The sequence below is a fragment of the Epinephelus fuscoguttatus genome, linkage group LG3, assembly GCF_011397635.1.
Source record: "Epinephelus fuscoguttatus linkage group LG3, E.fuscoguttatus.final_Chr_v1".
Lineage (NCBI taxonomy): Eukaryota > Metazoa > Chordata > Actinopteri > Perciformes > Serranidae > Epinephelus > Epinephelus fuscoguttatus.
The window spans coordinates 43,720,251-43,737,531 of NC_064754.1; the positions used below are offsets into that span (position 1 = coordinate 43,720,251).

Here is a 17,281-nt window from a genome sequence, read left to right on the forward strand (position 1 = left end):
GCGGAGCGTGCACAGAGGATTCACCACGTCAGGGAGCTTCTGAGAGGATGAACATGGACATCCCATTATGTTTCCCAGTGGGGTCGCTAAGGGATGTGGGAGCGCACACACACCCTGGTGAGCCTGCATGTGAGCAACTGTGAACAAACCTGAGTGTGAGCTGCAGCACTTCCTGTCCTGAATGTTCAATTCTGTGCACGTTTGAAAATACTTGGCTGTGGAGGGTGAGAGTGAAGGATGATTGAGTTCTCCAAGCATCTCAGTGTGCAAATGGTGTGCAGCTTTGATTGGTAATGAGGAAGGGAGGGTCGAACTGAGCAGCGCTGCCTGTTATTTCAGATGAGAATTACAGGATCAAAGGCTTTTTCTCTCCTCATCGTTCCATCTCTCTTTCTGCCTGTGTGTTTCTGTTTAACCTCAGGCATCCTGAGCTCACCTCTGCCCCGTCCACACCCCTCTGAAAATGCAGAGAACTTGTCAAAGCCCCTTAAACTCTTAAACTTCCTCCTCTGCTGCAGCAGGATGGAGGTGTGTACCATCACTGAAACAGGAAGCCTGAGTTCAAGCTCCTGTCTTGAGGAACAAACTGAATCCCAACTAGCTGCAGGACTGCAGCTCTGTTACTGACCTCTGACCTCTCTACCGATAAGGGATAACACTAACTAGAATTACCACCTCGTGGTTGCGTACCTCAGTGCACTAGTCAAGATGCACAGTTTACATCAGTGTCTGTGAAGACATAGATGCTTCACACACATCTTACCCTCAGCAGCACAGAAGATCTATACAATCAGCACAGTTTCAAGGTGGGCAACCAAGATTAGTGTCACTAATTCAGTATCTGACCAAATGTGTCTCCCTCTAATCCTGAGTTATGAGGATGAGGCATGGCCAGAAAAGTGTTTCTGTGCAGTTAACTTTTGACCTTTTGAATTTAAATATCATCACTTCATTACTTTAATTTTCTCCTTGTTAGCATAAGAATTCTTGAGTTATGGCCAAAAACATTTTTGTGAGGTCACAGTGACCTTGACCTTTGGCCATGAAATTCTAATCAGTTTATCCTTTACTCAAAGTTTGTGCCAAATTTGAAGACATTCCCTCAAGGTGTTCTTGAGATACCGTGTTCTCAAGAATGCAAAGAATGCAAGGTCACAGAGACCTTGAGCTTTCACCAGCAACAGTTCATACTAGTCCAAATGAACATTAGTGTCAATTTAAAGTAATTATCCCTCAAGGCATTCAAGAGATATTGCATTCAAAAGAATGGGACGGACAACCTGAAAACATAATGCCTCCAGCTACGACTATCGCTGGCACAGAAGCATAAAAATGATTAGGACCGGTGCTATGTAGACTACATTGTGTTTGTAATGTATGAGTTTAATTTTACAGCTTTGACTGAAACTATTCCCTTGCTATATCTTTCCTCTGCCCCTGCTGTGCTCCAGTTAATAAGGCAGACAGAAGAAATTTTGAGACAAATTATTTTCTGTCAAATTCTGAAACAACTCAGTTTTCTGAAAATACCAGAGTGTTTATCCTCATCTATAATAAATTTGCTTAATTTAAACAGCAAATTAGATGAGAATGATTGGGCTTTCTACCAACAAACGTGGCTTTACTTTAGGATTTGGGGAAACTCCTTGATGAGTCACTGGCTGTGGCTTTTAAGCCTATTTTAAGCCTGTGTAAATCACTCCTCTCTCACCATATGCCAAGGTACCACACATAGCCTATTTTTGTGTGTACGTGTGACTGTGTACTTCAGAGTGTGAGAACCCACACGTGTGTGGTGCATTTTGTCGCTTACCCCATTCCTTGTTTCATGTATCTGCAGCTGGGAAGTGTGTGCGAAGGTATTCCCTTGAGCGGCAGTCAGCCTGTGGAAGAGGAGAGGGAGGAGGATGATGATGGAGGGAGTGAGAGAAAGAGAGGGACAGAGGAAAAAAAGCAAGAAAAAGAAAGGGAGAGATTCCACATTTGTCTCACTGTTCTTAGCTGCGATCACAGGTGAGCACTGATGCACTTACATACTGAACATGTTCTTCTGAAGTTTGAAATTAAAATTAAGTGCCTTGATGCTGACTTTACACAGAACAAATCCAGCTCTTCTGTTTGCTTCCAAATCAGACAAACAATGTAAATCACTGTGAGACACAGGCGGTTGTTTGTACAAATGTTACTGAGGCAGCACTGCCTTCTCAACATCATTAGGATTTTACAGCGCCTGTTTTTGGATCCCAACATCTGAAAACTCTTTTTGTGATCTCCTCTGTGGCTCCACAAACAACAAAAATGCACTATTTATTATAAAAGTGTGCTTTGGGTAACTCTCTGCAGATGATGGTTCAACTGAACCCATTAAGAAGAGCAATGTATTCAGACAGAGTTTTTGTGAATTTGATAGTGCGATTGCTTTATTGAAAGTACAGTAGTACCATTGCCAATAGTGGGATAGTTAGTGGGCTAAAACTGTACATTAGTAGTTGAGGTAGGACGTTGAAAAGCAGATACTTATGTTATAGCGGGGTGTTATAGCGCCACCCAGTTGCCAATTAGAGTTGAATTCTGTTAAATTCCTGTTCTACATATCTACCAAGTTTAGTAAAAATCGATACGGCAGTTAGGCCTAAATAAGAAATTAGCTCTCTAGCGCCCCCATTTTGTTTGATGGGGTCAATAATGGAGGGGTCCCCTCAGATTATGTGTGGTCATATGCCTACAAAGTTGCCTGGTGATCGGTGAAACCCTTGAGATGTTATACACCTTTATGTGATGAGCCACGCCCTCCGCAATATTCATTGATTTATAGAAGCTCAGTTTTAGTAAGTTTTCCAACTTTTGTCAAGAGGGAACTTTAGATATTGGTCCCTAGATTATGTTCACCGAGTTTTAGGCAGATCTGTCAAACTTCCTAGGAAGAGATCGATTTTAAGTGTTTTTCACAAAATTCAAAATGGCGGAAAATCTATACAGTATAACCAGAAGTTATGGGTTCTTGAGGGAAATCTGTTCCTCATGAGGAGAGGCATCTCTGTGCAAAGTTTCATGTCTCTACGACATACGGGGCATGAGATATGCCCAAGTTTGCAATTTCAATCAGCTGCTATAGCGCCCCCCTTTGGCCAGTGGATGTAATATTGCTTCATTCGCATCTTCCCATGCCCCTCTACCACTGTGCCAAATTTCACATGGACTGACCAAGTCAGTGAGGAGAAAAACGTGGAACAGACCCACAGACAGACAGAGTTTTCGTCATAGTAAGATAAGGCAGCTACTGCTGTTTCTGGACATTTTACCGCCCTACAGGCCAGACATCCACTGTGAGGGGATAAATCTCTAAATCTCTAAAGTATGTTTTTGTTGAATTCTCTGGGAGTGTACTAAAATTTCTTCTTATTATGTAGATGTGGTTACAGAGATCAGATCAATAATGAGTTTAGAGCTGGATTTTAACTTCAGTGTAATGTATTTGGGAAATGTGCCAACTGGGCTAATAAAGCAGGACAGATATTTATTAAAAATACTACTGGTAGGTTGTAAAAAAGCAATAACCAGGAAAAGGCTGAGTTAAGACTCTCCAACAACCTCCGAATGGACAGAAATAGTTAAAGAAATTTATTTTATGGGAAAACTGACTTTTTCTCCAAGACATACTACTAAAAATGTGAAAAATACTGTGAAAAATACTGAAAAAATGGAAATCTTATTTGAATCTGAAATGATCTTTAATTTACATGCTTTATTTGTTTTATTCCCCTTGGTATTAAGACATACAAAATGGACTATAGCTTATGCATGAGTGGAAGATTTCTCCCTCCTTAATACCCTGGCTTTCCGGGTATCAAAGTCAAGGATCATAAGGACCTTAAGGATGATCACGGACATAAAGGACCCATTATCTGTGATACTATGATGTAACCTTGCTCCTTTTCATTTACTTTTTTTTTTTTTACAAGATGTTGAAACATAAGTAACACAGGAATGGTCAGATTAACTTCCTTATATAATTGTAGCATTATCCAGGATTCTGATCATTAATGCAGATGTCACATCCCAGTTTCTCATTTCTGTCCAGAGGTTAAGGTCTAATCACATTTCACAATTCAATATTTATTTTAGTTCTACTTACATGACACAGCTTTCAGGGCACATTTAGCCTGCATTAGGTATCCATTAAAATCAGTGAAGCAACTTGTTTGACAGCTTAATAGCTCTGCATTAACAAACTATAACCTGCATAACAGCTGTCCTTTGATGGTTTCCTGTCATACTGTATAGTATTTTGTAGCCTATCGTTGGAGAATGCCAATGTCAACCTGGTGTTGCAGTTTGCAGGTTTTGCAAAGGGTTTCAATCGTATTCAACATCAGCATTAACAAAATACTTAACTTTTTTTCCAGACGGCAGCAGTTTAGAGATGCAGTTAACCTGCAATATGTCACTGAAGAAGTCGAAAAGTGTTGCTCTCTTATTTATAGTGCCTTACAGTGAGTATAAAAAGTAGCCAAATGCCCTTTTTGTGTACTAGCAAACTGAGAAAAAGCTTGTTATTCAAGACAGTATCTAGCTAACAAAAACAAAGAGGGACAAGTATTTAGGGAGTAAGGAGAAATCAATGCCTAATACATTACATGATTTTTGTCTGTCTTTTGCCATCTTGGGAACAGGTTAGAAATTATTGTTCTTACTTTAATTTGTTACCCCTTGGATTGTGTTTAATCGATCAAATCAAATCTCCAGATGCAGGTGGCAGTCTGCTACTATTAATTGTCAAAACGTAAAAAGAAAAAATGAGGCCTAGTTTGATTATTTTTGGCCAATTTGTGCCATCTTCTTTCCAACAGCATCAAACAGAGTTTACACACACCAGCATTTGATCAACGCTTTGATTCAGTGAAGCTGCTTGAATTCATAAACCTGGTCTCTCTTGATCAAACTGCTCTACACAGTCATCTGATGCTGGGTAGGCCATTTACATGTGTGTGTGTGTGTGTGTGTGTGTGTGTGTATGTGTGTGTGCGTGTGCACGCGTTATAGGAGATAAACACTCTCGTACCAATTAAAGTGAAGCCACTACGTCAGATAAACCAAATAAAAAATCACACACACACACACACACACACACACACACACACACACACACACTAATTGAATGAACTCCTCCCTGCCTGGAAACGTTGGTTGAATCATACTCATTATGTTTGTTCAGTCTTCTACACATAAAGAGCCTGTGGTGATCAGAATTAGTGTAGCACACAATAATAAACCTGCAGTGGCTAACCATCTAACCTGCTGGACTGTTTTCTGTCCCTGCACAGATTGCTGCTCTGAATAGTGGGTAAAAATACTCTGAGTTGAGAGGCAGATCCAGGTAGAAGCTACAGCTGGAGAAATGTTGGAAACCTAAAAACAGAATGCAACAGAACAGCAGGTTTGAGAGTACTTATTTACATTGTGCCATAAAGAAAAAAATATGCTTGGGGCCCCATAGCTGCTTGAGCTAGGCTTACACGTGGACACAAACACACACACACACACACACACACACACACACACACACACACACACACACACCAAGTATAATAATAGTAACAAAGGGTCACCTGCTGCGTTCACCATTCCCTGCTGGGGGGACACAAACCTGGATAATGTGTCCACTTTGTCACTATGATCATTGAGTCAGCTTTTAGCCAGCAACAGTTTCGGTCTCTGTTGGATGGATTAAGAAATTCTTTCAAGTAAGACTGTTAGTTTTGAAAGAAGAAATAATTAATTCTTTGATTTAATGAGGATTAAATGCACCCTTGCGCTATTCAATATACTCAGGGATTTTGCTGCTACAGTCACATTGCACATTTTCTGAATGTTTGTGAATACAGACGAAACAGATGTAACACCAGAAATTGTGTAGAGTAGTTCAAGTGAGATGCGAACATCAAACATGACAAAGACATTTTAAAAATGGTGAATGGAGCAAGTCAGTAACATAGTGAGAAGAATTCTCTGTACACTTGTTGCAAAGTATTTTATGGCCTCACAGACCACCACTGTCCATTAAAGGTACATTATTACAACCTCCTCCATGTTTGCTGTTGTCATAAACTTTTGGCTTTGCCCTCTAGAACCATTGAGTGAATATATGTATGCCAACATAAAAGACATTTAGGTATGTGGGCAGTGACCATCACAACGTTTGAAAGAACAAATGAAATCCTCACAAATGAACACCACTTTTATGATTTTTGAACCCCAAATGCAATCGTCAGAATTTAAAAGCTAATGTTAGGTTATAAACAAACGACCCAGATAGCACATATACATCTGGCCAACGTCGGCCTGAGGACAACACATCGGCCCTGAATTTATAACGTCTGACAAACGTTGGCCACATGGGCGGATATCTTTAAATTTAATACTCTTTTGTCCCAGCTCATCAAACGTCTCTGTTAGGTCGTCTTTGGGTCGGCCCAGTGCCGTAGAATGTCTGCCCGCATATGGAAGTCGCCACAGAGGCGGAATTTCATCTCCGCGGTGTTTGTTTAGAACTGAGCTTGCAGGACACAGCATCTCATCGCAGTTGGTTTCAGGTAAGCTAACTGGAATAAACTGGCAGAAAATAGCTTTGTTGTTTCTTCTGTGACCGTTAAAAGAGGTTCCTGTTGAGTGGCGAGGCACGACTGGGTGTATATAGCACATGTCCCCACCAGCTAACGTTATCTTTCGTTAGCTGATAGCTAGTTTAGCGGTTTAGCTCATGTTAGCTAACAGGCTACAACTGTGGTGTTTTCATTTTATTTTCCCTAGTTGACGTTATGTGCTCATCTGGTTATCGTGAGGACTCGTTTTGGGTTAAAGTGGAAGTGCCCAGAGCTGCCACCCGTGGTCCCGCGGCCCCCCGGCCTGACCTCCGGGGCCCTGAACGGGTGCTCAAGTGTGGGTGACAGGAGCGGAGAGGAGCGCGGAGGTAAGGCGGGGTGGGCCGACACTGTGTATCCTAAAACGGGTGCTCAAGTGTGGGTGACAGGCGCAGAGAGGAGCGCGGAGGTGAAATAGTGAAGTTTAAGGATGCCTTCGGTATGTTATTAATGTGATTTTTTTGGGCAATTTATCAGTTGAGGTTTCCTCCTCTGCAAAGCAAACTGACCAGGTGGTTACAGGTAATAGCGCAGTTTTGAAGTCACTGTTTTTCCGCGATGAAGGAGTGATTGTTGAGCTGCTGTTAACAGTTAATGGAGGTAGCAGATCCCATTATTTAACCTTTTCAACACTAAATTAAGCAGAGTGACGGACCCAAAGCCTTCAATCTGGCTAAAAGACAGCTGAAATGCTAAATAAAAATACAGTGGTGAAGTTGGGATTTGTTTCTTGAAGTTATGTGCTCATCGTCTTTTCTGTCTCTTGTAGGCTGCCAGGAGAAGCGGACGGGCCATCAGATATTGTTTGTGGAAATTTGAAAATAAAGTTTGTCAAATTGACTTTTGTCTCTTCATTGTGCACACTTACACATGAAATAGGGTAACAGTTAGCTATTTTTGAATGTTAGCATTGATTTCTCACATTGAATGGTGAAATATTTGTAGTTTGAAAGGTCCGACCTAAATGAATAAAGGTCGTACTTAACGAAGCATATGAATATTAATGAAGGAGTGCCCACTGAGCGCAGCTTCTTTCACTGATCGTTTGAACGTTGCGTGGTGGTCACTTTCGATTAAAGGCCGACGTCTTGGCAATGAGCAAACGCTCTCCCTGCAACGTCTTAACGATCTAAACTTGATACATTGGGCCAATGTCGGCCAGATATATGTGTGCTATCTGGGGATACTATGGTCACATGATTTATCACCCCTACCACAACAAGGCTGTAATGTCTTGATCGTGTGACGTTAGTCTCATTTAGCCATTTGTTAGCAACCACTCTTTTAAGGAGCTTAAAAACTTCAAAATTCACAAGTGGGGGTATTTACTAATGTATTTAATGTCGTAGAACAAAATGTAAAAGTCTGTTCAGCTTGTGTTTACTGCAGGCTTTATACCAGGCATCTAACCAAGAACCCATTCAAAAACCCCACTGACTTTGAGACGGGGGAACCGGGAGTGCTAAAATGCTAACTCATTTCAGGGTTTTATGACTCATTCCTGGGGCACTCTATCAGTGTGCCATATCAGTTTAACATCAATCCCTCATTCCTCAAAATGCTCCATAAAAATGTTGGCTATGTCCTCAACTTTTGTTGTTTGAGTCATTGGTTTTAAGCAGCAGAGATCTTCCCTTACGGTCAAATCACAGTATCTTGCTATGACTGCCAAACGTGGTATGTCGTTTACATCCACACTTTAATCAAGTGCAATGCCAAAGTTGCAAACTTTACATGTGTATGTTTGTGTCCATTCCTTTTTATTACTTTGTGTCCCCTCTAAATTCAAAGGTTTCTGCATGTCAGTAAATGCAGTGTGAAGTTCTTCATGAGTGAATGGTAGACATTATATATTTCAACAGCGCTCCTAATGAACGGTCTAACTCCAAAATAGAAAATCAATACATTGCAGCAGATATTGTTATCATGACCGGTCAGCACAAATAAACGAATGTGTGGGAAACCCTGCACTTAAACATTAAAAAAACCAAACTCTCATGCATGCTTATTGCTAGCGTGCCATTAGATAAACTACTGCCTGCTAATGGAGGCACGTGTGCCCAAGATTGTCATGTAGCCAAAGTCGCTACTGTTCATCAAAAGTTACAAGGGAGGGACCTTGGCTGTCATCCAAATACCTTAGACCACAAAGTCTGTTTGATTAATGTGAACACTGCGTACCGTACCCAGGCACAGTATGTCGATCCATGCTCAGTCCAACTGAAAAGGTGGTGCTCTTGAATACGGTTCATGTGTACTCGGGTTCAATTCAAACTGTGTCAAACATGAAGGCACTTCACTATTGCAGTCGGCAAACAGAGTTCAACAGTGTACAGCATCTGTGTATGTGCACACACTGATCACATCCTCTCAACTGCGTAGCTGTGGGTGATAAAGTAGGGAGGCAAGCAGAGGGTCGTTCTTGACACTGTCTCCAAAATATAAACCATAGTAGGCACAATGCAAAGGTCAACTGCATTGTATGGGCTCTTACGATTAGCACTCTTTCCTTAACTGTAGAAATAACATAAATAAATGTCACACAGAAGATGACTCAAGTGTACCCAGGCATGGGCCAATACTACTAATGTGACAGTTAAGTGCAGGGGAGTGGGGACAATTCTACTCAGGCACAGTATGAATCAATCATACCATGAAAATGCCCACAGTCTTGTTTCAATATAGTCTGTACTCCAGCAAGACTTTACCTTGACTTTCCTGCTCAGAGTGTCTGGCTGGAGAAATATTTGATATTGAAGAGGACACAGCTCAATGCCACTGTAGTAAAAACACAACAAACGTCTTTTTCAATAATCAACTCCTACTGAAATGTGTCCACTCTAAAACTTTTTAATAAAAATACTGTAGCATAGATCTTTTCTACCTTGACATTATAAACTTAATGTAGACAGGAAATAATGCTCTTCTACAAGCAAGAGAAAAGCAATGACAACAGTGTATTATCCAGCAGTAAACATGCTAGCTGATTAGCTTGCTAGCCGTAAACTAGGATAACTAACTCTTTTATTTCTTTACTTTCTGTAGAAGCTGGAGTGGGCAGTTTTATTCACATGAAGGTTCTGCATTATCATCAGTCATTGCCAGGTATGCTATATTCTATATGATCTTATAGCCCATCTTGAACATATCACTACAAGTGGCACCGTTTGTGCTGTTCTCCCATGGGAGAAGAGTACGCAGCTGTACTTATATTCAGATGAATCATTCAGAACAATCAGAGATAACCTCAAAGGGATCCCAGTATCATGGCATCCTCATTACTAACTAACACAATGCAGAAGCCTGGCGGTTTCTCATTTTCACATTCTTGCCGAGAGTAACAGCAGCGGCCAGTTAGCTTGGGGAGTTCATTAGTGAGCTTAAGAGGTGCTGGAAGGTGGATTTTGTCACCTGTTGTAGCTGTTTCCACCTGTTTCCAGTCCTTATGCCATGCTAAGTTGGCTCAAGCTTCATATTTAAGGTGCAGACATTAGAGTGGTATCCATCATATCTTTCAACTTTTGGCAAGAAAGGAACATAGGCCCATTTCCTAAAATACCAAACTACTCCTTTTAAGGAACAGGGATTGCGACCAAGGCAGCTGCTAGCAGAGAACCCAAATTTTTAAACCCAAATGTTGGACCTAATTAGGCAGTGTGAACCTAAACAAACCTTGTAAATAATGCATTAAATAAAATTTCCCACTCTGGTTTAGAGCAGCATAAATTATCGCTCCGTGTGTACCTGACAAAGACAAAATGGAGGAAAAAGCTGTAGTAAATTGAAAAAAATGTGACAGCTGTGTTGCTGTAGAGCAAAGAAAACCCTCGACTCAAGTCTGATCCTTTCAGAAATGGTTTTCTCACAGTCCCTGGCAAGGCGGGAATGCACAGGTGAACAGATGTGCACTGCTGGCTCTCTGCAGGGGTTTTTGGAACATTCAGGTCACACACACACACACATGCACCTGAAGGTGTCTGAGTCCTGGCTTTGGTCCAGTGGCCTCGGGCAGGTCTTTATCCTCCAGCCCCCCAAAGCCCCTCAAGCCCTGAAGCTATGCCAGTCTGCTCTCCTCCTTCAATCCCTCCTTCCTTTTCCAAATCATTTCTATAATTCCCCTTGTCCCTGGAATCCACCTGCCCTCACTGTTTTCACACAATCCTTTTTATCACTCCAATCATTAAACTTCTTCCTCCAGATCTCTATGCTTCTCTCTCTCCTCCCACCTCACTTCTCTCTCATGCCGCCCCCGCAGCTCTTTCGTCTCTCTCCAACCTTCCTCCAGTCTCTCTGTGGAGGTCCACAGTCCAGCGGCTCAAGCACCAGAATGTCACGCAGCCATATATTAACATTTAGACAGCCTCAGGGCCCAAAGGGGAGCTCCGGTTTAAATCAGTCACATCCTCTCTGCACGTTCAGAAAACTTCTGACTGGTACAGCTGGCACCAGTGGAGCACCGGTGTCAATCTTCACGGATGTTTTACCCTGTCAGTTGTCCGATGTGAGTGTTTCATGGCTGTGCAGGCTTCTCCTACCCTCCCTTTCTTACACGTTTTCCTCTTAGACTAGTCTGTTCCCGTCCAATTTCATGAAACACGTTGTTTTGTGTTGCCAGTGTGAGTCAGTGTGACATCCTCGCTGCTCCAAAGAGAATTTGGTTTTCAAAGAACAAACGGGGAATTTTGTTTATATTATTGTTATCAGTGGGGTTGGAACTATCATTCATTTTTATTATTGATTTATCTGATATATTTGATTAACTGTCTATAAAATGTCCAACAAAACATCAGAAAACAGTGAAAAAAACTGATTACAGTTTCCCTGAGCCCAAAGTGACATCTTCAGATTGCTTGTAAAGTCTGACTGACAAACCCCAAAAAGTTCAATTCACACACATAAAAAGAGAAAAGCAGTAAATCTACACATTTGAAAGCCAAATCAGGGTGCCAAGTAACACCAGTGAAAATAAAGTGAGTTTTGTACTTGTAGTGTTAATAAGGTACCAAAGTGGATAAAACGAGCATCAAAACAGAGCTTGTAGCACCTACTTGAAAGTGTGTCTTTAACTGATGACAGCCTGTCTTAGGTGATGATGTTCCAAAGCAGTGGGCTGATCCAGGCTAAAGTTCCCTGCTATTTTTGCTCCACATGCTTTTCCACAGCAGGGCAGGCAAAACAAGTTCACCTGTTGGAGGTGAGCTGTTTGCAGAGGTGCAGTAAGAGCCTGTTGTCCGCAGCTCTTAATCAAACATCTCACTGTGGCTGTTTCTACTTTTACTCTTCCTCCCTGTGGCATCATTAGACTTGACTTTATTGAAGATGGCCGCAAACAAAGTTTTGCTAATTCAGTGACAAACACATTTAATTTCCTATAGATTCGTCACAATAAAAATCCCCCTTTATTTTGTTAGGTAAAAAATGTTATTGTGTGAACCTCTACAATGACCAAATCTGTCAGCGTCTTTTTCTTGTTAATTGTTGTCAAAATTTGTACATTTATATAACGTGAACTTAAACTGAAGTGTGTCATATTGCACTAACACGATCCTCAACCTGTAATTTACGATGTTTAATTCATGAATTGCATTTTGCCTCTCTTGTTTCTTCATTCATTTTATGTTTATTTTATTTATTTATTTATTTATTTATCTCTAAATTCATACTTTTGGGGTGGGGGGTGGGGGTGGATTACATGTGTTAAATCTTCAGCAGTTATACCAAGATTTTGTTCAGGTGTCCTTTTCCTTCTGCGTGTTTGAGGATGTATATATACACATACTGGATGTGTGCATGTATATGTCTTTGTTTATTGTTGTTAAAATCAATAAAGATACTGTTGAAAAAAAAACCATGCATTTCTCCCTGGTCGCCTGCAGACAGAGGTAAGATCGTAAGGTCATCGCCACCCACTTGAGGGTAGGTGGCCTGGCTTTTGGGCCTGCTCCAGAGAAGGTCCATCTCTGGCACATCTCAGTGTGGCAAGGCACGTCTAAACAGGTGGCAGAAAAATCAATGAATGCAGCTACTGTCTTTATCTGTGCTTAATGATGACTCCATTATTTATTCCAGAAACTGCTTAAACACAAAACCCAGCACAGACAAGAAAACCAACAGAAGTGCAGGGAGATCCATGTGACCAAATCAAGCTCAGGAAGTTTCCACTTTCTGAGTAATGTGTTTCTTTACACACTACTTTACAGTCAAACTTTGTGTAAGTCTGGCAGAGAGAGAAAAGTGAGACATATTATTATTCATTGCTGGAATAGCAGGGCAGAGACAGGGTGGAAATCCCTGTAAGGATAATTCTTCGTAGTTAGCGAGTCTCAGTGGCCTCACAGTCTGGTGCTTTTTTGCTGCTGTTGGCAACCTCGTTTGGGTAAATCGGCGTGTGTGTGTGTGCATGGGCATGTTGGCTGCATGTGTAAGTGCGTATGTGTGCGTTCTCGCTAATATGGGCTGTGTTTGTGTTACTGCAGAGGTGACAACAACCAAAAATACACTAGCTCTGCAGGCCTGAATTATTCAGAGATTGGAGACGGAGCAGCAGGGGGTGGCGGTGGAGATAGATGGATGAATGAGAGAAGGCGGCAACAGAAGAGAGAAAACAGTACAGTGAGGACGGACAAAGTCGGCGAGAACAAGGAGGTGAGAGAAAGTTGAAAAAGTGAAGACTCATGAAAAGAAAACCACGCACACTTGACACACACAGGCTGGTAGTGGTGACATGAGAGAACACACACACACACACACACACACAGAAAAACATACATTCTGTTATGGCCTGCTGGGGTGCACAATGACTTCTTGCATCTGCAGACTTCAGCGCTAAAACAAACAAACAAAAAATAATAAAACCAAAAGTCCTTGCTTCTCACACACAAATATATCCTGGCCTTCAATATCTGCACACAAAAAACACACATCAGCAATATCTCTCTAAAGCACACACACACACACACACACACACACACACACACACACACACACTGCATCCCTCCTCCTTCGTCTCTTTTCCCCTTATACCCACACACAAACTGCATTCCTCAATCTCTTTTATTCTATGCATGCAGCTCCCCATCGCCTCTCACTCACATTGAAATTCCATCTGTTTTTGCAATCTGGGAGTGCAGCTGTGGAGCTTTTACATTCCCTGTCTTCCTGCCCGGCACAGGGGGATGTATGGAAACCCAAAATGGAGACTGGAGTGTGGAGCTACATTTATTGCCTTTTAGTGGGCAAATTGTACACATCCAATATCCTCAGAGCTTTATAGCACTAAGACAGAAGGCGTTTTTAGCATGGGTGGCTCTGTGGGGAGATTGTTTCAGTGCTACCATGGATCAACATCAGCTACATAGAAATACAAGTCAAACCCCTCTGATACTTCCAAGAAACTGCCAGACAGCAAGACAAACTTTAAACTACACAGTGACTTCAAAATGAACATTGCACAGGTGACTGCTGTAGAAGGAACCATAGACTGTATGAAAGAAGTGGATGTAGCCACTGTGACATCATTGGTTTTTGGACTCCTGTTTTGAAGCCTCAAGTTTGGCATTTTGGCCGACACCAATTTATTTTGTTTTGTTTTGTTTTTTTTGCCAGATGTGACCATGGCTACCTTAAAATCATCTTTTTTTCTTAGGAAGGGTTCCAACTGATTGAATGACCTGGAAGTATCTAAGCAGCAGCCAGGATAGCTGTTTCAGTCATCATAATATTAAGGAAAGGAGCTTCAGTGCTTCCTTTATTATCCTCTGTATCATAAGATACACTGGACCATCCTTTACCAAAGGAAACAAGATAATGCTGTCCCACAATTCTGAGAAACAGACACACACCATTCAGGCGCTCTTTGGGGAATCAACTATTTTGTCACATTACACATCCACAGCCTCTATGAGTCGTTAACAACTTCAAACAAAGGCAAAGGCTTATCATCAGCTCTCTGCCTTGAATGTACAGTGGTGGAAAAAAGTTTTCGGACACCCTTAAAATTTTACACAATCTCAAATATTCTCATGAAATATTTGTGGAAAAATCTTTTTTTTGTGTTTCAAAAGGTGTGGCTGGATTAGACAGATACAAACAAATACAAATTATATTTTCTTGTTTATTGTTTACAAGAAAAACTAACAAAACTAAATTCTTGACAGTTTCAATATGTCAGTTCTCAACATTGTCGGTATCAAAGTCAACAAATAACAGAGAATGTGTTCAAAACTGAACAAAAAATAAATTAACCATCACATCATCAAATTAATATTTAGTAGTCCTGCCATTGGCACGTAGTTCTTTCTCATTAGTTCGTAGCTCTAATCCTGGCTGGCATGTTCCCCACGAGACTTTCACACTGTTGAGGGGTAATCTTGTCCCATTCTTCTTGAATTACTGCTTTTAATTCTTCTAAATTCTTTGGTTTATGCTTTGAAACAGACCTTTTGATAATCCACCACAGATTTTCAGTGGGGCTCATGTCCGGGGATTGAGCTGGCCACTCTAAGACCTGGATACTGTGCTCCTGCAGCCAAGTTCTACTGGCCTTGGATGTGTGGCAAGGGGCATTATCTTGTTGAAACATCCAGTTTTTACCTTGACGGAACAGTGCACGCGCAGAAGGGAGCATGTGGGTTTGGAGAATGGTACAATACTCTTTAGAGTTCAATGTGCCATCACAGACAGTGAGATGACCAACACTAGCAGCACTCATGCATCCCCAAACCATGATACTGCCTCCACCATGCTTGACAGTAGGTACTGTACATGCTGGAGATAATGCTTCGCCTGGCCTTCTGTGTACCCTCACATTAGTAGGAGGAAGATAAAGCTGGAAACTGGACTCATCTGACCACAAAATCTTCTTCCAATTCCTGGCTGTCCAGTTCTTGTGTGCCTGGGCCCAATGACTCCGGGCTAACCTCTGTCTCTCATTGATCAGGGCTTCTTGATAGCCTTGTAGGACCTTAAGCCATGATCTAAAAGTCGGCCATGTACAGTGCGGGTGGAACACTGGACACCAGTTTGGTTTGACCACTGCTGCTGAAGCTCCTGTGATGTCATTCGGCGGTTTTGCCTGCGCATGCGGATCAGGATGCGGTCATTTCTTGCTGAAGAAACCCTTGGACGCCCAGATCTTGGTTTGTCTTCCAAGCTGTTGGTTCGTCTGGCTGAGAATCTTTATCTTCAGGCGTGTTTCCTGCGTTAGGTTCCTTGTTTTAGGCATTTTTGTGTCTGAAGAACTTTCAAATGTGCTGGCTTTATGTAGACACGAAGCTTGGCAACAAAAATTGTGTCTTTTAATAAAAAGAACGACCTTCATCACTGGTACCAAAATGACCCAATACTCAAAATTTCTTGTGTATTTTTATGGAACCAATCAATTTTAAGTTTTTAATGGCTTTTTTAGGATTTATTTAGTATTTTGGCTGTGACTGTACTAAAAGAAATTGCACTTGAAGACCTAAGAGTGATTTTTAATGCAATATTTCACAAATGCATGGGGTGTCCGAAAACTTTTTTCCACCACTGTATATATCTTTCAAAAACATATTCTATATTTGTATTGCTTCTTGTGTGCTCATTCTGTTATTCAATTTTATTATGTTTTATGTCTATTAAACATTTATTAATTACTGTTTATCTTTGATGGGGCATCTCTGCAAAAATAGCCTATTTCTTGAGACTGTACCATTAAAACCGCAGTGACAATAAACATTTCTACAAGAACATATTAAGCATATTAACCATAACATGAAAAGGGACATTTTGAGCCAGATAATGTTTTAATTCAACATGTTTGAAAGGTAAGAACTGATTGCTGATATGTACACACATTATACCTATCATGCATAAATTTACTTTACTTACTTTACTTTATCCTTTATTTAATCAGGATGTCTCTCTAAGATCAAGACCTCAATTTGCAAGACAGACCTGAGTACAACATGTAATTACTAGGGATGCACGATACTTTTTGCTGATATCCGATATGCTGATATGTAATAACTCATTTGACTGATAACTGATACCAATATCAATAGATCCACTCCCCCCATCTTGAACACTGCAGTTTCACCACAGCAGACCGACGCCAATAACATAGGCCGCCACATAATTATGGAGCCGAGGGTAAGTGCTGTCGGAATCTCTTCCATCAATCTCTTCTCTGTGTCTTGTCTTTTCCTAAGTCCCTTGACCTCATGATGTTTTACATTTAGGTCAAGGAAAAGTGGTTAGGAAAGGAGTTTTTTTTTTACAATCTGACCGCAACCATATTTGGATGAAAGTGTGGAGCTGTGAAGAAGCGGGCACTGGATCTGACTGGATACACATTGCTGCACCTCTATCCTTAATTACAGGTCACCAGGTGGCCACACCCTACAGCATACTCTGCTTTATCCTCTATTTTACTCTTCATGGATCATAATTTACTAAATGAGCACCATACTGAATTGAAGACTTAAAACAAGCAACTGAGACAGTAAACTTAAGAGAAAAATGTTTACTAATTAATAAATAAAATGAGAAGTAGAGTAATTAATGCATTCTAATTTCTTTTAGGCCCCCTGCTGGCCATTAGGAGACTAGGTTTAAGGCACTTCCGCATTAGCTTCACTTTTCAGACCGGGAGTCTGCATCTA

At 41.1% G+C, this 17,281-nt stretch overlaps 1 protein-coding gene across 1 annotated transcript in view; it reads right to left on the reverse strand.

Moving 5' to 3' along the window:
* Nucleotides 1–17,281, reverse strand: part of LOC125886488 (endonuclease V-like) — a 113,071-nt gene that overhangs the window by 49,205 nt on the left and 46,585 nt on the right. The window contains exon 8 of the mRNA XM_049572735.1: nt 1,814–1,883. Within this exon, the coding sequence (XP_049428692.1) occupies nt 1,827–1,883 (57 nt within the window). The 3' untranslated portion in view covers nt 1,814–1,826. The remainder of the gene's footprint in view (nt 1–1,813; nt 1,884–17,281) is intronic.